The sequence below is a fragment of the Kryptolebias marmoratus genome, linkage group LG16, assembly GCF_001649575.2.
Source record: "Kryptolebias marmoratus isolate JLee-2015 linkage group LG16, ASM164957v2, whole genome shotgun sequence".
In the NCBI taxonomy this organism is placed as follows: Eukaryota; Metazoa; Chordata; class Actinopteri; order Cyprinodontiformes; family Rivulidae; genus Kryptolebias; species Kryptolebias marmoratus.
The window spans coordinates 4,928,672-4,949,420 of record NC_051445.1 but is presented as its reverse complement, the minus strand read 5'-3'; the positions used below and the strand labels follow the sequence as shown (position 1 = coordinate 4,949,420).

At 38.2% G+C, this 20,749-nt stretch overlaps 1 protein-coding gene across 15 annotated transcripts in view; it reads left to right on the top strand.

Annotated features, from left to right (window-relative positions):
• mef2d (myocyte enhancer factor 2d) overlaps positions 1-20,749 on the top strand; it is a 96,436-nt gene that overhangs the window by 33,620 nt on the left and 42,067 nt on the right. For 14 of the 15 annotated variants that reach the window (XM_037980593.1, XM_025008670.2, XM_025008668.2 and 11 more), the window contains 2 exons: positions 1,284-1,667; positions 10,212-10,415. In XM_037980593.1, the coding sequence (XP_037836521.1) occupies positions 1,614-1,667; positions 10,212-10,415 (258 nt within the window). In that variant the 5' untranslated portion in view covers positions 1,284-1,613. Of the gene's footprint in view, positions 1-1,018; positions 1,037-1,283; positions 1,668-10,211; positions 10,416-20,749 lie in introns of those variants that run through there. The other variant, XM_037980589.1, reaches the window with a different exon arrangement.

Genomic DNA, 20,749 nt, shown 5'->3' with positions numbered 1-20,749 from the left:
AGAGGGTGTGCAAACAACTCTGTGGAGCTGGTGTTGTGTCTGTACTCACAGCTTTCCAGATGCTTCAGTTCTGTAATGCCGCTGCCACTTGATTACTACTAGGTGTGTGTGTGTGTGTGTGTGTGTGTGTGTGTGTGTGAAGTCTATATCTATATCTATATTTCTATATATAGATATAGATACAAATATATATCTATATATATATATTAGTATGGCACAGTGTGTGTTTGTTTGGCATATGCACAAAGTCTACATGGTTATAGAGAATGGTATATTTTTAGCTGAACCACAAATAGCAGTAACAGGCCTGAAACAGTTCTTCCCTCTGTTGCCATTTCTGTCTCTTTCATCTCATTCATTCATGAGTTTGCATCAATTTGCATGAATACTTTTGGCTTTTTTCTTTCCTTTTTTCCTTAAAAATGATAGAATTTGTTTTCTATTTGTCTTCTCCTTCTGCTCATCTCAATCCTTAACCGTTTCATGGTCAGGTTGGATAGTTGGATTAGACTAACACTTTTGCACACTCCATCTTTGCAGTTTTTTTTAATTAGGTCAGCATTCAGTTTAGTGAATAAGGCATGGCGATATTTGCCATCATGTGTATAAATAGCCAGTCACCAGTAGAAGTGTGTCTACTCATCTTGTTTTGCAGCCATTTAATTGTTTGTCCCAAGCTTCTGGAAAATCAACATATTTAAGAAGAGGACAATTTTTATTCCAGCAGTGTTGACTGTTGCAGAGCTGCAAATTTTATTAAACACAGACCCAGTTTCCTGTGAATTTCTTTTTTATATACAACAAGACAGTGTTTTGAAAATGAAAAAAAAACCCACACAAAATCCACACACTCGGTGGCTCATTTTTGTTGTGCCTCTGACTAGGGAATCACATTTGGCGTGTCAGGCGACCCAGGCTGGGCAGCCGGTAGCCGTGGGCGACCAGCAGATCAGTGATGTGGCGGTGATGCCTCTAATGAAGCTGACACAGCACAGCCTCCCTCTTCGCAGACCCCTGAGGGCCTCTTGCTCCGCATGTAGCTCCACAAACACCCCCACACCCCTTCACTTCAACCCCAATCTACTCTTCAGTTCAGCCAAATGTGCCTCTGATTTGTTCGAGCTTCAAATGCATTGCTGCGTCATTTATTCGTAAATGTATTGGTCGAGGCAAATACGGTGTTTATAGTAGCTAAATTGGGTCACAGTACACAAACAAAGCCCATCTCTGCCTCTTTTAGTCTCCTTCTTAGTCTGATGAATGCCTTTGTTTTTGTTTTCCAGGAGCTGCCCAGCTGAGGTAAAGGGGAGGGCAGAAGATCCCAGTGGAGTGTGCATGACCTGCCTCCAGAAACAGGACCATGATCTGAGGACGGTGCAGCACGCAACCCCGTTCTCCTTCTTCTCCCTCTTTTTTAAATATATTTTTTAATTATTTTTTTCACTCAGCCGTAAGAGTTTCTGCTCAGGTGCTTCAAACTGAGTCAGGGTGCAGGGAGAAGTCTAATTTAAAGCACCCAAACATCTAAAGAGGAAGAAATACAAGAACAGCCATCTGTGACGTCACTCATTTCCATTTTTTTCTCCTGCTCCTCCCACCGCAACATAAGAACCATGGGGAGGAAAAAGATCTTGATTCAGAGGATTACTGATGAACGCAACAGACAGGTCAGCACCAAATAAATGAGTCAAATATCTGAACATGAAACAACTTCTAATTAAAGACACGTCAATTAACCGATGCAACACAAAGTATTCTGTAAAGACAAAAATGATAAAATTAGGTAGCAAATGCCAGCAGAGCATAACTTTATTGATGCAGCTTTTATGGTAAAGTCAATTGCTGGTAATTGTAGTATTTGCAGTTTATTTTTCTGTCTCATTCTTCCTTTTTCTGTGTGCTCTTTTATGGAAATCACTAAGCCCAAATTTCTTCTTTTGAGTGTGTATGCATGGGAAAAATCTAAGATGTTTTAGAGAAATGCATCTATCAGATTGATGCCACATACTGTTCTGTTATGAGGAGCACTTTACACCCATAAGACTGATTTTCAGTGGTATTGTGTCTAAATGTAAGCAAATGCAGTTGAAGCATTTATGTTTAGAATGTCATCCAACAGTTAAGTTTGCTGCTGTCGGATGACTTCCTAAACAAAAGTGTTGACTTCCTGTTGCACAGCTGGAGTTATGCTTGACACTGGAGCTAAATGGCAGCAAGTAGCTTTTGCACAAATTTTTAATTAATCCCATAATGTGGTGGGATTACTTCTTTTTATGTTGCCACTGGATTTTTATACCATGTAAAATCTGAACAGAGGAGTAATGACGGTTAGATTTGTTTCAATTTTGCCAATTTCTGTCAAAACAACCCTCACACCTATCACATCTGTGTTGAGCTGCACAATCAGTTGACTGGAAACTGGAACTGCTTGGTTTGCAGATTGATTGGCTGCCACTGGAAACTGGCGGATCACTTTCAGATGTATCAGATTTAGATCAAATCACATTCCCACATATGAACCACAGCTTCTAAGACTCTTGTGCCACAGTCACTTGTGCCCTCTTTGCAGTGAAATAACATCCATCCATCCATTTTCTTTTACTTTCTTATTCCTGTCCAAGTTGCAGGGCAGCTGGTGCCCATCTCCAGCAGCCACTGTGTGAGAGGCAGTGTACACCCTGAACAGACAGCAAAACAACAGAACACTAAAATGACTTTGTATCGCAGGAGGTATAAAATATACGTGAAAAAAATAAAATTGACCTCCTTTTTAAAAAAATTAAATACATGAATAAATATATAAAATTACCCCAGTCCCTCGGGTTACATCATTGGCATTGTCAGACAGGATGAAGGGGAAATGATCCATCTAAAATGAGTCAACTGGTAAATGGGCTTCACTCCATTGAACAGATTGAGTAATGGATGTGACGTGCCCACCTTTCAAACCAGAGAGAGATTGAAGAAAAACAGACAGAGAGAAGCATAGAGACTGAGTGTCTGGCAAATTAAGACCTAGGGGTGATGTCATCTTATGTTTATTCCTCATCAACTTTAGCAGGTTGTAAATCCATTAAGAATCTGAGGTGCAGGGTCTCAGTGCTGTATGTTCACCTGTTATACATTCATCCATCCATTTTCTGTACCTGTTTTGTTCTGTTAGGGTCGCAGGGGGCTGAAGCTCAGCAGTCAGCGAGAAGTGAGATACACTCTAGACAGATTGCCAGTTCATCTCAGAGCCAAAGACAGAAACACACAAGACAGCCAGTCCTGCAAACACACATTCACTCCGGAAGAAGCTGGAGTACCTGAAGGTAGCTGCACAAGAAAATGTGCAAACTACATGTCAAAAGGCCCCAGTCAAGATTTGAACTGGGGACCTTTTTGTTAGTGATAATGGCCACTTTAATATTCAGGCAACATGTTCTCTCTCAGCACATGACATAAAGCGGAAGGAGAAAATAACTAGCTTTTACTAGTTGAAGCAGGTTCTAGTTAATAAAGTTTGCATTTGTGTTAGTTGTAAAACAGTTTGTTAATGCACCAGTGCTTTCTGCGGTACTACATGTTCATAGTATTGAAATCCAAGATGACTCATTTGCTGCAATCAGGTGGTTAAACAGCAAAAATGCTTTTGTAAAGATGTTGGCAAACGAGTTTGCATGATGACATTTTGGTGCCTGTGCTGAGCCAAAACTGAAATTGGGACTTACATTCGTCTCCTTTTTCTGTTCTGTTCATCTGAAACATTGGCCCAAACAGTAAAACAGGATTCAGTTGATCTATCAGCATTTATTTTGTCTGAAGTTAAACAAGAGTATGAAATTGCTTTAAAAAAGTGTTGTTATTTTTTATTTTATTTGTTTTTTTGGTTTATTTAGTTTAGGTTTTTTTTTTTGCTGACAGACTTTGGGCTTCTTCATCTAATGAACAGTGCACCCTTTGTAAGGAAATCAAATAAATTTTGGAGAACATGCAGCTTGTCACCCTCCTACATGTTGATTTGGACATGCTGCCATAAGCTCTGCAAAATAAACAGCATTCAGCGTGTGGGCCTCAGCTGGAAACATGACAGCATCTCAAATACCACATTTCTCATTAAGACAAAAGATGTACAAGAAAGAATAGAAAAGACAACTGGTAATGTTTTAATGCTCATAGTTTTTTTTCTTTTCTTTTTCAATTTGAATAGCATTTGTCACATCAAAGATAAAGCAAAAAGAGTTAACTTTTTATTAAAACTGTGACCCATTTTAGCAGGAACATCTAAGAGGAAGAAAAATTTCCTCCTACGAATAAAATAATCTTGAATCAGCATTTATATTTATGCCAAGAAACAGCTGTGGAGCAGCTAAAAGATGCCAAAATATACACAACATATCTTTAGAATAAGAAATTTAAAGATGCAAGATTTAGAATGTTTGCAGCCAGAAATCGATATACGATTAAAGACCACGCATTCCTTAAAGAAATCACATCCCTGCCACCTTTCATGCTAGAGTTTTAGACTAAAACATTTTATTTTGAGAAATAATGTTCTAACTGCAACGGTGTCCTGCTCAAATCTTTGATTGAGTTGGGAATGACTTTCGGCTACTACTACACCACAGAGTTATAGACATTTTTGTGTTGACTAATGTCAGTTAGCTGTGACAGCCATCTTGCATTTGATTGACGCCAAAAGTTACTTAATTATGAAGATATATTCAATAATAATTTACTGAAAGTTTTAACAAGATCTGCCCAGTGGTTCATGAGATATTTTAGTAACAGAATTGCCTAAAACAGTTTGGCACATATCTCACTCATGAGTAGCATTTGGACTACATTTTGTGAATAACTCACCTAGTAGTAACAGCAATTTTTAACATAATAATTGTTTATAGCATTATATAATAATTGCTTATAGCATTATTATGTTATACCATTTAAATTTTTCTCTAAGGTTAGTTTGTTGTGGCAGGAATCATGACTCTAGTTGACTCCAAAAGGAAGTTGTAGATATGCATCCAGTCATTAATTTCTGCAAGTTTCATTAAAGTCCAGTTCTTCAATAAATATGTCAGTAATAGACATGCACATAGTCAAAAACATTATCATCTGCCTTTGTCTTTTGATAAGTTCAGACTGGTCAGTTTTCAGTGATTTGTATCATTATGTTGATGCATGGCCACAGACACTGGATCATTGTTTGGGAAATGATCAAAGCAATCTACAGGGAGCACTGAAAATTAGTATGGAGAGGGTACAAACAGGCAGACCTGATTATAATCATCTGTGGGCACTTTAAAGACAAGAGATGCTTGTTTACAGTAATTTGACAAGTATAATAGGCTACAAGTGCAAAGGTGATTGTGTGTTGCACTTATTAAGCTGTTTGAAAATGTGCTTAGCTGAGCTGGGGTTCTTCTGGTTTTTATGTTCATGTCATCATCAGGAGAATGTTTATGACCTAACCTTTTAAAATGCTATATGAGAATATAAATTCACTTTTCAAAGCATTGGTGCCAATGCTTTGTAAAATAATAATAATAATAATAATAATAATAATAATAATAATAATTACTTTATTCATGAAGCGCTTTTAAACAAAGCTCTGAACATTTACAAGTTAATATAAACAATACAAATTTAAAAGCAGTAGAAAACATAAAAAGATCATTTAAATAGGTTGTTTTTGTAGTTTATCATACGAAAAAACAAGTGTTTGTAGTTTCAATCATGCCCCTGGAGGAACAGAAGTCTGATTGGGTAGTAGTTCGTAAACTGCTCTTACTGAGAATTGATTTGCAAAACAAAAACAGCACGCTCAAACACCATATGTCACGTCAACGGTTCAGACCTGATTATTTGAACTGTAAGCTAGCAAAAGGAAGAATGGTTTTGGCTACAGGAAAAGTGAGAGGAGGTTGCAATTGTCAGTGGTGGTTTCCTCATCAATCTGCCACACAACCACAACCTTGCCAAGACACACCAACAATAATACACACACACTCAGATAAAACCACTCACCTCTTTTCTCTTCCGTTCTCTCCCCACTTAGGATGTCTTATTCTTTAGTTGCTATTGGTTACCCTGCAATTCTACTCTTAATGTCAATTACCTCCTGCTTGTTTATTCTTTGTGGTAAACATCAGGTTTGAAGCTCAGGCCCAGAGTAGTTTGCTCTGCTGACCACTTTTTCTGAGAAAAGTCATAAAAATTTGGATTTTGCTGGGATGTTCTGACTAATTTTGTTTGTTTTCAGGGCTGGTGGGTGACCTTATAATTTGTTAAGGAGAGCAGTTGTTGTTTGCAGCGGCTTGTCTCTTCATCACCAACCGGTCTTGTCATCCTGCTCAGCTGTAATTTCCTCCCTTTCCAGCATCGCCACATAATTTATCTGCTCATTCTGTGTGTGAGAGAAAGGGAGGAAAGGAGAGAGAGAGAGAGAGAGAGGGAGAGAGGTGGGGTGGGGGTGTGGGCGGTGTATGTAGATGGGTAGCAAGATAAAGATGACATGGTTGGGTGTGAGGGAGGTAAGATGATGGTAGCAATGTGTGATGAGGTGGGAAATGCGGGTGGGGGCAGAGGGGAGGAAGGGGAGTCTGGTACCCATGGATACGACCCCAATATAATTTGATTTGTGGCAGCAGGAAGCAATGAGTGAGCTAACACGAAAGGAGAGGGGAGGGGGGGTGCGTATGGGGAGGGGGGGAGAGGATGTGGAAAATACTGACAGAGGAGAGGAAGAGAAAATGAGGGCGAGGAAATAAGAGGAGCAAAAAAGACGAGTGATGATGAGCGAGGCTCAAACATGCCAGGTGCCGGAGCAGAAAGGAGCACGAGATAGAAGAGATGGAGTGATCACAGGAGGGAAAGATGGAGAGATTGAAAGTCTCAGATGACTTATTCTCTTTCTGTCATTCTCAGTGTCTTTATCTTATCTTTACCCCCCATCTTTTATTCTCTTTCTTTCCTCATTCAATTAATTTCAATTACAGTTTCAATTCAAAACTGTACTTCCAGGAGAGCAGCCTGCAGTCTGTGTCTCTGCAGGAAAACAGATACAATCATCATTAGTGCATTTATTTGTTGACATTATTATGACTCTAGAGTGTAATAACATTCATAGAAAAATACATTAGTAGCCTATAAACTTTATATAACTAAAAAAAGCTTTGGTAGTGTAAGTATTTTTGTTAGAATTAATTTACCAAAAAATACCTTTTATTTTGTTAAGTATAAAAACTAGTTTCATGTTTCCTTCCATTTGCTAAACGTTACAACTGCTCAGCAGTTCACCAAGGGAGCTAATTAATCAAAATTAAATATATTTACAATTGTTATTCAATTTTAAGATTATTTTAATTAACATGAACTGAAAGTGGAACCATTATGCATTATTGATTTTTAAAGATAAAATTAGTTTTTTTGTGACTTTATTGTTCACAAGTTTATAGTCTTGGTTTTAGCTAATCTACATAAAGTCAAATTTAAATTTTGCGGGGGGGCAGAGAGAAGGATTTAGTGTATTTTCAGCCATTATAATATATTCATTCTTGCCCTATTAAACATTTTCTACACTTTCAGTACAGACATGACTCATGATTATATCCTTAGTACTGTCTTTATCAGTCTAAAACTACCTGGTAGAATTAATTTAGACAGTTCTTGGCTTGTCAAGCCACCCATCAGGGCGGTGATTGCTAGGAGAGTTGTAGGTCTGTCTCATGTTCTTTGATTACTTTTACAAGTACTAAGCCAGTATCTGATTGAGCTGTGACTGTTGGCAACTAATTGACAAACAGCATTTGAAAGGGAGTCTCCAGAATGTCTCTAAATGTTTGCAGAGTTCTCAATTTCCTCACTTGAGTTGCAGAGGCTTGCAGTTTTGTTGCTTGAATTTTGAACACATTCTAAAAACTTGTGCAACAAATTTTCTCTAAAAATAGTTAGTAATTATGGGTGCTTCAAACACTTCTCAAGAGCACAAGAGCTGCATTTTGACACCTGGAAGGGAGCTCTCCTCTGACAAAAAACTTCAGAGGCTGATGTCCAGGTCTAAAAATCATACTGATATTAAAAAATAATTATTAAAAACTGGTTCAAGTCTGCTCATTTTAATTTGAAAAGTGTACTGGTGGCGCTAAATGTGGCCTCACTGCTTCCTGGTTACTACTAATCTACTCCGAATTCAATGAGACTGCAGCTGAAAATTTGAATACGTTCTTGCAATACTGAATCAAGTTTGAGTCACTAACTAGTTTCCAGAAGTTGCCAGTGCAATATTACCTTAAGACAGACACTACTTCACAATAACCTTTGTAGTTAATAAATCTGTGATGTGATTGTAGATGAAAAGATAATTAGAAGATTTAAGGTAAAGCTTATAGTAAAAGGGTTTATATACATGTTTGGGGTAGTTCAACAACTAGCATGCTGCTTTTCAGGTTATGACCTCAAACTATGATGCCACATCAAGTTTTGTTTTTCTTTTTACATCTGATGGAAAATATGATGTCACTTGTGGGTGTAGCCTGAAGGGCAGGCGTGTTTAAAACTTTTCTGCCCTTCTTTTTGCCATCTGTGTACAGATTTACTTTAATTTCAGTTTCTTCCATATCACACGGCAGAAATTGTAGCACTACCTAAAACCCTTTCTTCTGGTCCCTCTGCTAATCTTTTCCTCCGTGTGTGTTTGTTTTTGTGCAATCCTGTGTGTTTAAGCCAAACAAAGCCAAATTCCCCTAGATTGTAAATACCAGTTGGTTAAAGCAGAGAAGCACTTCTAAAGCCAATCGGCAGACAACAAGGGACTCTGTGCTTCAGCAACACTTCCTGTTCTGTTCTGCATGTTCACAACTGAGAGGGCTTGTTCAAGTGTGTGTGTGTGTGTGTGTGTGTTTGGAAGAGAGGAATAATGTGTGACAGAAGGAGAGTGTGGAAAAGAAGGCACGAGAGCATGTGTGACATAGAAAGAGAGCATGGAAAAGAGCATAACAGAGTGTGAAAATGACAGGGGGGTTGAATGTGACAGGGTGGAGGGAAGTGAAAGCCACTGTGTACATAAGTAAAAACTGATTACTTTGGGGGGGAGCTTGTTTAAATACCCTCTCTTTTTCTCTTAATTACAATGTCTCTATTTGGTTTGTTTGCAAGATCGTGAGGTCGCATGATGAGAAAATCCTGATTGGCGCCTTGAAAAGCGAAATGCTCCTATTTCTGTTGGATGAGCTGGTTTGAACAGTTCTGGTTTGGGATGATATGAAGACAAGCCTCAGGGGAGTAGCTCAGCATTTTTGGAAACACGCTTTTGTACTTTTCTGCCAAAACTTGGAGTCACGGGGAGGTCAGACAACTAAAAGCTGCTACTTGTCACTTTTACTCTTTGGTTTTTGTCCAAATTAAGCAAAAAATGACAGAATATAACTATTAATGAGGCTGGAGGTGTTTTGGACCAATGCTAGTTGTTTCAGCTTCAAGTTTAAGAAGTTTTTCTTTCTGTTTGTATAAGTGAACATGTGCGTTATCCAAATTGATTTAAATGTACCAAGTTGTACCAAATGTTCCAAGTTCAAAAATACCAAAACTCTTTCAAAGGAACCAGATTTCTTGGTTGTTTTTTGTTTCAACACACCCAAAATCTTGTTTTTAACTGCAAGGGAGTACTTGGTTAATTGCTTATGTTTTTAATATTTGTACAGTAATCTGTTATTTTTGAAGTGTGTCTAAGATGTCTAAATTACAACCTAAAACATCTGTGTCCCTACATACATACTGACTCCATAATGACAGGAGAAGCCAAACTGAAACGTTCAGCTGAAAATTGTCAGTAACAATTAAGCTTTATAATTCTTTGGTACAAATAAGCAAGATGTGCAATTTTTATTCCTTTCTTCAAAGTCACAAGTTTAAATAGTAATAAAAAAAAACTAAAATCCTAATTGACCTAAAATGGGAGAAGATTATTCTGATTTCATGTCAGATAGTATGAAAAAAAAAGCATAATGTATTTTTACATAGTGTATGTAAATTACTAATTTCAACTGTAGGCCTTTCAAAGAAAATAAGGAAATAAAATGCCAGAAGGCTGGTTTGATGCACTTGTACCTCAGTTTTGCTGCAGTTAGATTTTATTTTATAAAAAGATGGATTTATTATTGATAGAAATGTTTGGATTTTATGTTGGTTTTTCTTTTCATTTCCATTTTCTTCTTCTCCTCCACCAGGTGACCTTCACCAAACGGAAGTTTGGTTTGATGAAGAAGGCGTACGAGCTGAGTGTCCTGTGTGACTGCGAGATTGCTCTCATCATCTTTAACCACTCTAACAAGCTGTTTCAGTATGCCAGCACTGACATGGACAAGGTTCTGCTCAAGTACACAGAGTACAACGAGCCCCACGAAAGCCGGACAAATGCCGACATCATTGAGGTAAAGCTTGGAAACAAGAGGGAAGGGCAGCGGGTATAATGTTTGGAAAAGACTAAATGTTTTTCTGATGTTGTGGTAGTACAGTTTTTTTGTAAATATTATTTAATATTGCCTTTTAAGAAGAGCACTTTTACTTCCAGCGTAGGTCGTTTTCCCTGAACAAAACAAACCCATATAATGCTACATTACCATGTGCTCCACAGTGTTTTAGAACATAAATATGCAGAGTATGCACATTGTTCCTGGAGGGTAAAGAGCTCTTGTGCTTCGCTGACTTGTCCTGTTGATTTTCTGCTAACTGTTTCTTCAAATAGTTGTTAAATCTGCTGATGGCAAGTCACACACATAACACGTCATCCAAATGTGACAACTATGTCTCATCTTGGCTCTTCAGCTTAACTGCAGAACACCAATGCCTTCTTTCCTTGTTCATGTAATTTTGAATAAGACTGAAGCAGTCTCTCCCATCTCACCTGCTTAAGCTTGGAACTCCTTCAGTCACAGCTGTCTTGGTCTCTCTCACTATTGTCCTTCTTTCACAGTCACCCAGTTTGTGAGGACGACCTGCTCCTGGTAGATTTCAACGTGTCCTATATTCCTTCCATTCCTTGATGATGGATTTAACAGAACTCCTGGGGATGTTTAGGGCTTGAAAATCCTTTTGTGCCCATCCCATGACTTGCACTTTTTAACAATCCTTTGTCTAAATTAAATTAAGATAGTCAATTTAAAGGGGGTAAATAAATACTGAATCAGTTATTTTACATTACATGTTTTTATTTATTTCTTTGGTATTACTCTGTAATTCTTTTGTAGGGAAGGCTAGTTTATATTGACCATGATTGGCTTATGAAATAACATCATAAAATATCCAAGTGGGTTCATACATTTTATAGGCTTTGTATCAGTGCATACTCTTATTTGTATAAGAAGGCTGTGAAATTGTAGTAGTACTTGGTTGTGTTTATTCTTCAGTTTAATCTTACATAATCTAATCTAGTCCTCTCCAGACTGACATTCAGACATAATTAAGCCTTGTCCAGTTTATTAGTTGCCAGTTCAGTTCATTGTAGCTCTAGTTGTTTCACTGCTGTTGTTTTTGGTTCAAAATGCTATAAAGCTGACCTTTACATCCTTAGCTGTTCGCTATTTGTTTACCTTTGAGTCCTGTGAAAAGGCACTGATTACCACAGGTTGCAGTTAATGAGGACATTCAAAAAGAAAAGCCAGACATTTTTTAAGTACAGTGGCTTGCTTTGAAACGAAGAGTTTGATAGGAAGATTCAAATTACAGAGGATATGAAACATCTTAATATGAACAAGCAGGGAAAATTGTTAGACCTGTTCTGTTCAAGGTTGAAAATCTCCACTTATAAATGCAACTTAATCTAAAGTGTACAATTACAAAACACAAAAACAGTTTCTGCATTAGTTTAATCATTAGCTTTGTTCGTTAAATCCATCATTCACATAAGCGCTGTTAATGAAGCCGGTGGAGCAGCTGCTCCATTTTTTTAAGTGGGGGGTGAAAACATATGCTTCTGTTCCCCCCCATTTTTCCCCACATTACTCTTAGCATTAAGACAAAAGCATGCAGTGTTTATTTTTACAAATTGTACTTTCTTGGCTCCAAACTAAAGAGTTACTTTACTTCCTACCTCATCTTTGAGTTAGTTTAGTTCAGGATAATTTTGGATTAAAATGTGGCCTAAAAGTGAAAGTTTTGTAAATATGTACTTCTGGTTTTATATCAGCATTTAGCCATGGTTTGTTTATTAAGAAAACAAAACAAAGGAGATTCAGACCCAGGTCTCCCATGTGAAAGCATATTGCTGGTATCATTACACTCAACTGTTGTATGTTATCAGGCAGCCTATCATTCAGATGTCTTCAGTGTGAAGACCAGTTGTACTCAGATTTTTCCATTGCTGATTTTGCGCTCCCATTTTATGACATAATCCGACTCTCATTATCATTAGTATATCATAAGTATATTAGTCTGATTGATGAGTTCCAGTCTTGTTCACATAGCTTCAGTCTAGTATGTTTCAGAATCTGTCGATCTGTGTTGTTAAAGGCTGTATTATGGTGTAGTAGGGCATGTTGGCTCACAAATCAAGCAAAGGCAGGGGCAGTTGGGCCTTCTCCCTCCTCTTCCTTTGCAACAACAGAAACATAGGCAACAAGCCAAAAGACCATCATATAGACAAAATAATATCTGTCTGGAATGGTTGAAAATAACACTAGTTCATTTGCTGAAGAGAGGTCAGAGCACGGGTTATGGAAAAAGGTGTGAGGGCAGTCGCCGAGTTACATTTATTTTATTGTATTTCTCTCCATCTTTCCTCCTGTGGGAAAAGCTTTGCTGGAGCTTTTCATGCAAACATGGAGCACATTCACATGCCTAGCTGACCCTTTTTCTACATAATGGCCCTCTCATGAATTGAACACGAGATGGTTAGGTATGATTCACTGAGCCATGTACATTTCAGTACAGCACTTATGCTTCCTATGAAGCATTGACCTAAAGCCGGAACTGGTTTGCCTTTGAATATTTTCTCACTTTCTTTTATGCATATTGCTGCAGGACTTACAGGCATCTGGAAACAGTTCCAGTGCAGAGTCACCTAATTTTTACTGTCATGTTGGCTGCACAGGTTCAAGTTATATTCAACAAAAAAGCACCAGCAGATGGTCAAGCTTTTAATAAATTAGATTCCCCCTAATGTACTGACTTGTCAATTTTAGTTAAAAATTGGCACTACCTGTTGTTTCAACTTTAGTTTACCAAATTAAAATTTATTCAAATTAGCCTTTCAATTTTGGAATAAAACTTTGTGTTGGCAATAATCTAAATTGAGAACAGAAACAATAAAGTATAAATGATTCTGCTGCTTTTATCAGCTGCTCCTACTGTAAACTACTGAATAACAAACAGCATAAACCTTCAGAAATAAATCTTAGTTGCAACCTTTTATTCTCCACCTATTGTTGATTTCCAGTATTTGTGGAGTGAGCTATACCAACCTTTGTCCCCAAAGTGCTGAACTTTGTCAGCAAATTATAGCCTGCTTCAGCCTGTTTCATCAGATGTGTCATTGAAAGAAGCCCAGTGGCTTCAAGCATTGTTGGATTCATCTCATAAACCCCAAGAAAGCCTATGACCTCCAACTGCTGCTTTAAGGCATCACTCTTTTCCAATATCTCTGACATTATCCACAATAATCTAAATCAATCACTGGACATAGTTATGTGATGAAGGAGTTTCAAATACAATTTTCAGCCATTTTTTACTGTAAGAACTTTAGAATCTACCTGAGAGCTCATCTACTTAAATGCACTTCCTGCTTCCTAAAACATTGAGAATTTGTTTTTATATTATACTGACTGTATTAAACAGGATCCATCATCTCTGTACTTCTTACGTATTGTTTCTGTGGACAGCTTTGTAGTATATTCTGGTAGAGCTTCTTTTCACTTCTTGAAATGGATCATCAAGTTGATTTCTTCTTATTTGCATAAAACTGAAAGATCCAATTCACATGTCTCCATCACAGACTCATTGCCTCTGGGAATTGTCAGATCTTACACACTTAAAACTGTTGATCTGAAAACGAAGTATAGATATTTTGTCACTACATGGGTTAATTTTTGGATTAAATATTTTTTGAGGGCTATCTTGACACAGTTGGTTTACATATATATTGAGCAAGTTTCCAAACAATCCCCTATTCTTGATTTAAACAGTAATCTTACAAAAGAATGGGCCTAGCCATGTCTGCACTGTTTTATGTTTTATGTAAGGAGAGCAGCTGTCAGTCACTTACTGTGACTGACACTTATCTGTTTGTCATTATTTGCTGGAAAAAGGGCATGGGGCGTTTGGGGCCAAATCTGAACACATCCAAGGGGATTGTCATCCAATAAAAGCTTCAGTCCAGTAATTGCTGAACCCTCAGCAAAAGTGTTGGTGAAGCAGTTTTGTCTTTGCGTGGGTTGAAGGTAAAACTTAAGTGCAAGAGTTTAGGGCCGTATTTCTCCCTGCACCTTCCCGTTTGTCATTTTCTGACTTCCTTTGCACCCTTTTTCCTGACTTCCCCTCCTCCTGATCTCCGGATTTTGTGAGTTACTACAATTTCCCCCCTTTTTTCCTGTCCTTTTGCTGTCTGTCTCAGTGTATCAGCAGCAAAGCCTTTCTGTAGGCAGTATCTCCAACTGCAGATGGCTCTTAAGTGAATGCAAGTGTATGTGTTTGTGTCGTGGCAGGGCGTTGGGCAGCTCTGGGCCACATCAGCTCAAGCTCCACTGGCTCTGATTGTGTGTGTGCACGTGTTTGTGTTTTTAACTGTGTCACTCTGTCTTTTTTATGTGTGTGTGCGTGCACACAAGTCCACCTCTTCCTGCTTGTACACTCTGCAGTGGCCCATGAGAAAACCTCATACAATATTCAGTCTTGGTGAGCATCTTGGTGTGTGTGTGTGTGTCCCACGTGAAATTTTCCTTCATGTACCAGCTTTTATTTTCCCCTTCGACTCACCCATGCCACTACCTCAGCCATTCTTTCTGTAGGCCAGTGGCATTGAAAAACATTTTTCAGAATTTGTCCTTGATTGTCTCCTACACCTGACATGCTCCAGCTCACACCTCTTTGTTTTAAGTCATAAGTGTTGTCCATGCTGTCATTTTTCTATTTCTATCTGCCTTTAAAACAAAAAATCCTGGGGGTGGCGACTTGCTTTCAATTCTGTAGTTATTTTAAAATGTATCTATGGCTATTAGCTTCAGCACCACAGGTTGAAGATGTACGTTTAAAACATATCTCACAAATATTGACTTTTCCTTGAAAACAAAGACTTGCCAATTTTGGTAAATATTACAGAGACGGCAATAGTACAATTTGACCGCCTTCTGTGCTGTATTGAAGACTGTCTACTGTATACAGAATTAAGAATCCTAATGCATATTTATTGTAATGTATTGCCATTGAATATAGTGTAATATGGCTCATAATGTGTTACTACTACTTTTTAAAAAAATAATAAAGACACATCAAGTTTAAACTCACATGCAAATGGTGGGATATATTCACTCTTGTCTTGATATCTCACATTTTTTCCTAGTATGTCTGGAAATGTGTTCTTTGCTGAAGTATTTATGTGGAGCATGTAATGTTTTTATTCAACTCAACTGAAAATAAAACTCAGCTCTTATCAGTAGGCTGGTTCTACATTTACATTAAAATGACTAATTTAACAAACACTTTTTATCCAGTTATCTGCTAATGTCGAGTACACTTAAAGTGACTTACATTGAGGGCTCAGTATTTTGCCCATGAACATTCAGCCATGTTGACCAGTAAAACCATCAACATTCCAATTGGTAGATGACGCCTCAAACTCCTGAATTAACTCTTTAAAATTCACTGGATATTTTCCAAATCATCTTCACGATTTAATCTAACTGAACATTTTAATAAACTTTTTATTTTTACCTGTGGTAAAAAAATAAATAAAATTTAAAAAATCTTTATTTCACATATATTTTTTGTTTTGATTACCAAAAGGTTTGCGGGTCATGCCTTGTTTGAGCTGTCAGTGAATCCCATTTGACTAGAACAGCCAATGTGACAGCATGGGTGAATTATACAATAATTATTAAAGATTATCTGCACTTGCACTCGGTTTAACATCAGCGGTCGAGGGCCAAGCTGAAACATGCCAAGTGACGGAGAAAAAAGGAGAAGGCAGAAGAGAAAAGGGATAATTGGATAGTCACAAAGTGTGCCCATTTGCTACTCTGCTTCTGCGAGTCTCTCTGAGCAAGTGCTTTAGAGTATAAATTATGAAGTATGAATGTAGTCACGCAGGAACACACACACACACACACATGTGTGCACATAGATACACACTGGTGTTATATATGCTTCCTATCTCTGAATACTTCGAAGCATTTTATTTATCATATTTCTGTGTGTGTGCGTGCACGCAAGCACGGACTCTATGTTCATTACATGGTTAGACATTCCTTCACTCCAATGCAAGCTTGAGAGGCAATACATATGGAGACACAGGCTCTCTCTGAGATGCACGTGCTGCTTGAAACTGTGTGTGTGGGCTGCCTGCCTCTGCTGTCAGAACGTGTTAATCCGCTTGACTGCAGATCCCAATCAGGGCAAAGAAAGGAAGAGAGCTAGAGACAGAGGGAACACGAGCGGACGGAAGGCTGAAAGAGTGGTGATGAATAGCTGAGGAAAGAAAGCGAGTTATGCGTTGGAGAAGGGGGAGGGATGCTATCTTTTTTTATTTTTATTTTTTTCTGTAAGCAGCTCAAGAGTAAGCTAGAGCTCACCAGTAAGGTTCACTGCAGGAACGAAAGACTTTGGAGACTGCTCAAATTGTCCTTAGTTGGAACTTGTGTTATTTAAGCAGCACTTTACTGTTTTGTTCTATAAGCAACAAATCTGTTTCCTATTTGCCTCAGTACTTCAGACCATGCTAAATATGTCCTGATTAGTGCCCCCACCTGTCATGGGATCACTCTTCCCTCAGTTACCACAGGTCAGAGGTGATGCCTTTATGGCCCGAGAGATGCTTTTCCTTTAATAATCCTACTTCACCATTTGAACTCTGTGGTCTTCCACTAAGACCTGTCATATTCTGAGATCCTAATCTTTACTAGTGAAGGTCATAGGGAGATTTGTACACATAACTGATCAGCACAGACCAGCTGACTCAAAGGGACTGTTCACACTACTTCGTTTTTGGGTTAATCCGTAGATTTTCTTCTGCAGTTCAGCCATTCATGCACAAGACAACAGTGCTTGTATCCTCTGAAACCAAAGCTTTCTGAACCCAGGTCTTAAAGGGGAAATTTTTAGACACTGGAGTTTGAATTTCATAGAAACGTGAAATCGTGCATGTGCACCACAGACATCTGCAGCCAATAGCTGTTCTGCCCATGCACAAGCAGATAAACAATAATGGGAATTAGCAGAGTGTCGTTTATGTTACTCACCCTTTTCAGCATGTAGCAGCAACCCAACCTCACTGTATGGCAAAACAAACAGTGTAGTCACCATTTTGGATGTACCTGTTTACATGCTCCAGACTGCATGCGTGCCTCAGAAAATAGTCTTGTTTCTGCTTTTTGTGGATGATGTGGTTCTGTTGGCATCTTCAGGCAATGACCTTCAGTGTGCACTGGGACGCTTCGCAGCCTGTTGTGAAGTGGTTGGGATGAGAGTCCGCTCCTCTAAGTCTGAGGCCATGGTTCTCAACTGGAAATGGGTGGATCGCTCCCACTGGGTCAGGAATGAGTCTCTGCCTCAAATGGAGGAGTTCAAGTATCTGGGAGTTTTGTTCACGAGTAATAATAGGATGGAGCAGGAGATAGATTGACAGATTAGGGTCTTGTCCTCAGAAATGAGAAAGTTGCTTAGATTGGTCATGGTAAAGGAGTTGAGTCAAAAGGCAAAACTCTCAATTTACTGGTTCATCAATGTTCCAACCCTCACCTATTGTCACAAGGTTTGGATCATGACTGAAAGAACAAGATCCTGGATACAAGCAGCAGAAATGAGTGAGGGTGGCTGGGCTCAGCCTTAGAGATAAGGTGAGAAACTCCATCACTCGGGTAGAGCTCAGAGTAGAGCCACTGAAAGGAGTCAGTTGGGGTAATTCGGGCATCTCATTGGAACACCTCCTGGACGCCTTCCTTTGGAGGTTTTTCTGGCATGTCCCACTGGGAAGAGACCTTGAGGAGACTCAGAGAAATTGCCTGTCCTCTCTGGCCTGGCAACGCCTTGGGATACCCTGGGAGGAGCTGGAGATTGTTGCTGGGGAGGGGGAAGTCTGGGTTTCCCTCTTGGACCCTTTGTCTTCACAACCTGACCACGGATAAGTGGTAGAGGATGGATGGATGAATTGATGGATGTTTGTGAATGCATTATGACATTCTATTTGCAAAAGTATTTTTTTTTAATAATTCATTTAATTTTTTTCACTCTAAATACTGTTTGAATCTACCACATCACAGACAACAAGGACAGAAGTATCTCTTCAGATGCTGTCCATTCTTGAGACCTAGAATAAGCCGATTTCAAACCACAATAAAATGTGTGGTGAAATATCAAAGTAAATTTTATTGTAAAACACATGGCCTTAATGAATGATTTGAAAAGCATGAAAATGGTGTGAATCCAATGCTGTGGGTCTCAGTAATCCAGTCTTAGCCAAGAAACAGTTGTGGATTTTGGACAGATGGGACTAACAATTGCCAGTTTTTATTAATAATTTTGTGTCAGCATGTTCTTTCTTCTAAAACAGAATCATCCTAATCTTTTTTCAAAGCAAATAAAAAATGTTCATAAAACATTGGTGGAAACACTTCATGTTGACTATCAGGAATTGGAAGAAGATTTGAGAATTATGGAGAATTAAGGAATAAAAAGCAGGAGGGAAGAGGAATGGTAAAAGTAATGAGAAAACGGTGGGAACTAAAGACAAATTAGTGAAAAAAGGCTGGACATTACAGAGGGAAAGAAGCTAACATTGATGAAAGAAGTTGGACAAGAGGAAATGAGTGACCGAGTGCATCGCAGTGCAAGGAGGAGAGAGAGACAGATATGATGGAGGAAGAAAAACACAGAAGGACAAGTGTGAGACTTTGCACTTTTCTGCGAGAGCAGCGTTAATGCTGGTGGGTCAGGAGATGAAAAAGAGATGAGAAGGTGAGGAAAAATTGTAAAGATTGAAGTAGAGAGAGCATCAACAGTTTCATAAAGAAATCTGGGAATGGAGGGCAAGGCAGACACACTGTCAGGCGAGTTGGCAAGCCAGAGGGGAAGGAAGGGAAGGAGGGAGAGGGAGATGGGGGTGGGGCTTCTGAGCAGCCACAGCCATTTAGAGATTGGCATGGCGCTGTGCTGGGCGAATCTTACCCTGGAAACACAATAAAGAGGGGCAGAAGGGGAAACGGGGGACAGGTGAACAGATGGCTGACTGACTGAGAAACAATCTGATCAGTGGACTTCACTGTGTGTTTGTGTGTGAGCGAGGAGATGTTCATGTACTGTAGCACAACACAAAATGTTAACTGTGACAGAGAGTGGGAAGAAAAACAGAAACTGAGAGAGGGAAAGTTGCCCATGTTTGCACTGTAATTTTCACCAAATATCACTTGAGTGTATGCTAAATTAAGACAGACAGCCCTTCATGTCAAAAAGAGAAAAAAATAAAATAAATCTGTGTTCGCAAGTAGAGAAGGTGTGAGAGGGAAGCATATTTTACATCTGTTTACATGCTTGAGTGTGTGTAATGGGGCTTTTACTGTTTATATTAAATTCAAACTACTGAAAAATAAATAGATCTATAGTGACCACTCTGAGTTTAATATAATTGGGTCATGTCTTGTGTTGCTGTGGGTAATATTTATGCAATTAGGCTGATCTAATTTGTAGCTGGGAGGATTAAAAAAAACACAACCAAGCCAAATAGATAATTATGGCATAAGACTATAAAAAATTGTAAAAGAAAAATATATGTAAAAACCCTTTTATATAGTTATTGTCTTGTAAATATTTGCTTTATGCATCATATATTAAGGTTTCCATAAAATCATATTTATTATGTATTGCTTTTTTTTTTACAGAATTCGTCATTCTTACACACACATACAATTAAGTGCTTGGCTTGGCAATAAAAGAAAATCTGTTCATCTTTATGGTATTTTGTTCAGTTTGACATTTCATGGAAAGCATGATAAATACGTTTTTTTGTTTTTCCAGGAAACACACAAATTAGTGAAAGAAAATTGTGATAATTGTGATGTGTTTTATTTTAATTTTTTAACATAAGGAATTATTTGTTAGATTATTGCATTGCCCTGGATAACCTCTCCAATGCATGAATTACGCTAAGTATGTCTTGACTGATACAGATCTGCAAGACTTATTAAACATTTATTTAACCTAACATTCATTTTGTTAAGAATACAAGTTTAAGTATTTTGAATGATCATTTCTGCTGTATGACAAAATACAGTGAAAATAAAACTGCAATTCTTTTTTTGCTTGTGAAATGAATCTATTAAACCTTCTGAGTGATGTCTTCTATCAGATACAGGATATTAAACAGTCTATAGGAGGGGTGAGAGGGGAGTCTTAAACAATGCAAAGAACTTTCTTCTTGCATTGGTCTTTGAAAGGAGGTGGGTGAGACCCCAATGCATCTCACTTTCAATTATTTGTAGTTTTATTGAAATAACTGGATTTAATTCGGTGTAATTGCAACTTGTGTTTGCTTGTGTTTTTCTGCATTTGTTGCTTAAATTTTGGA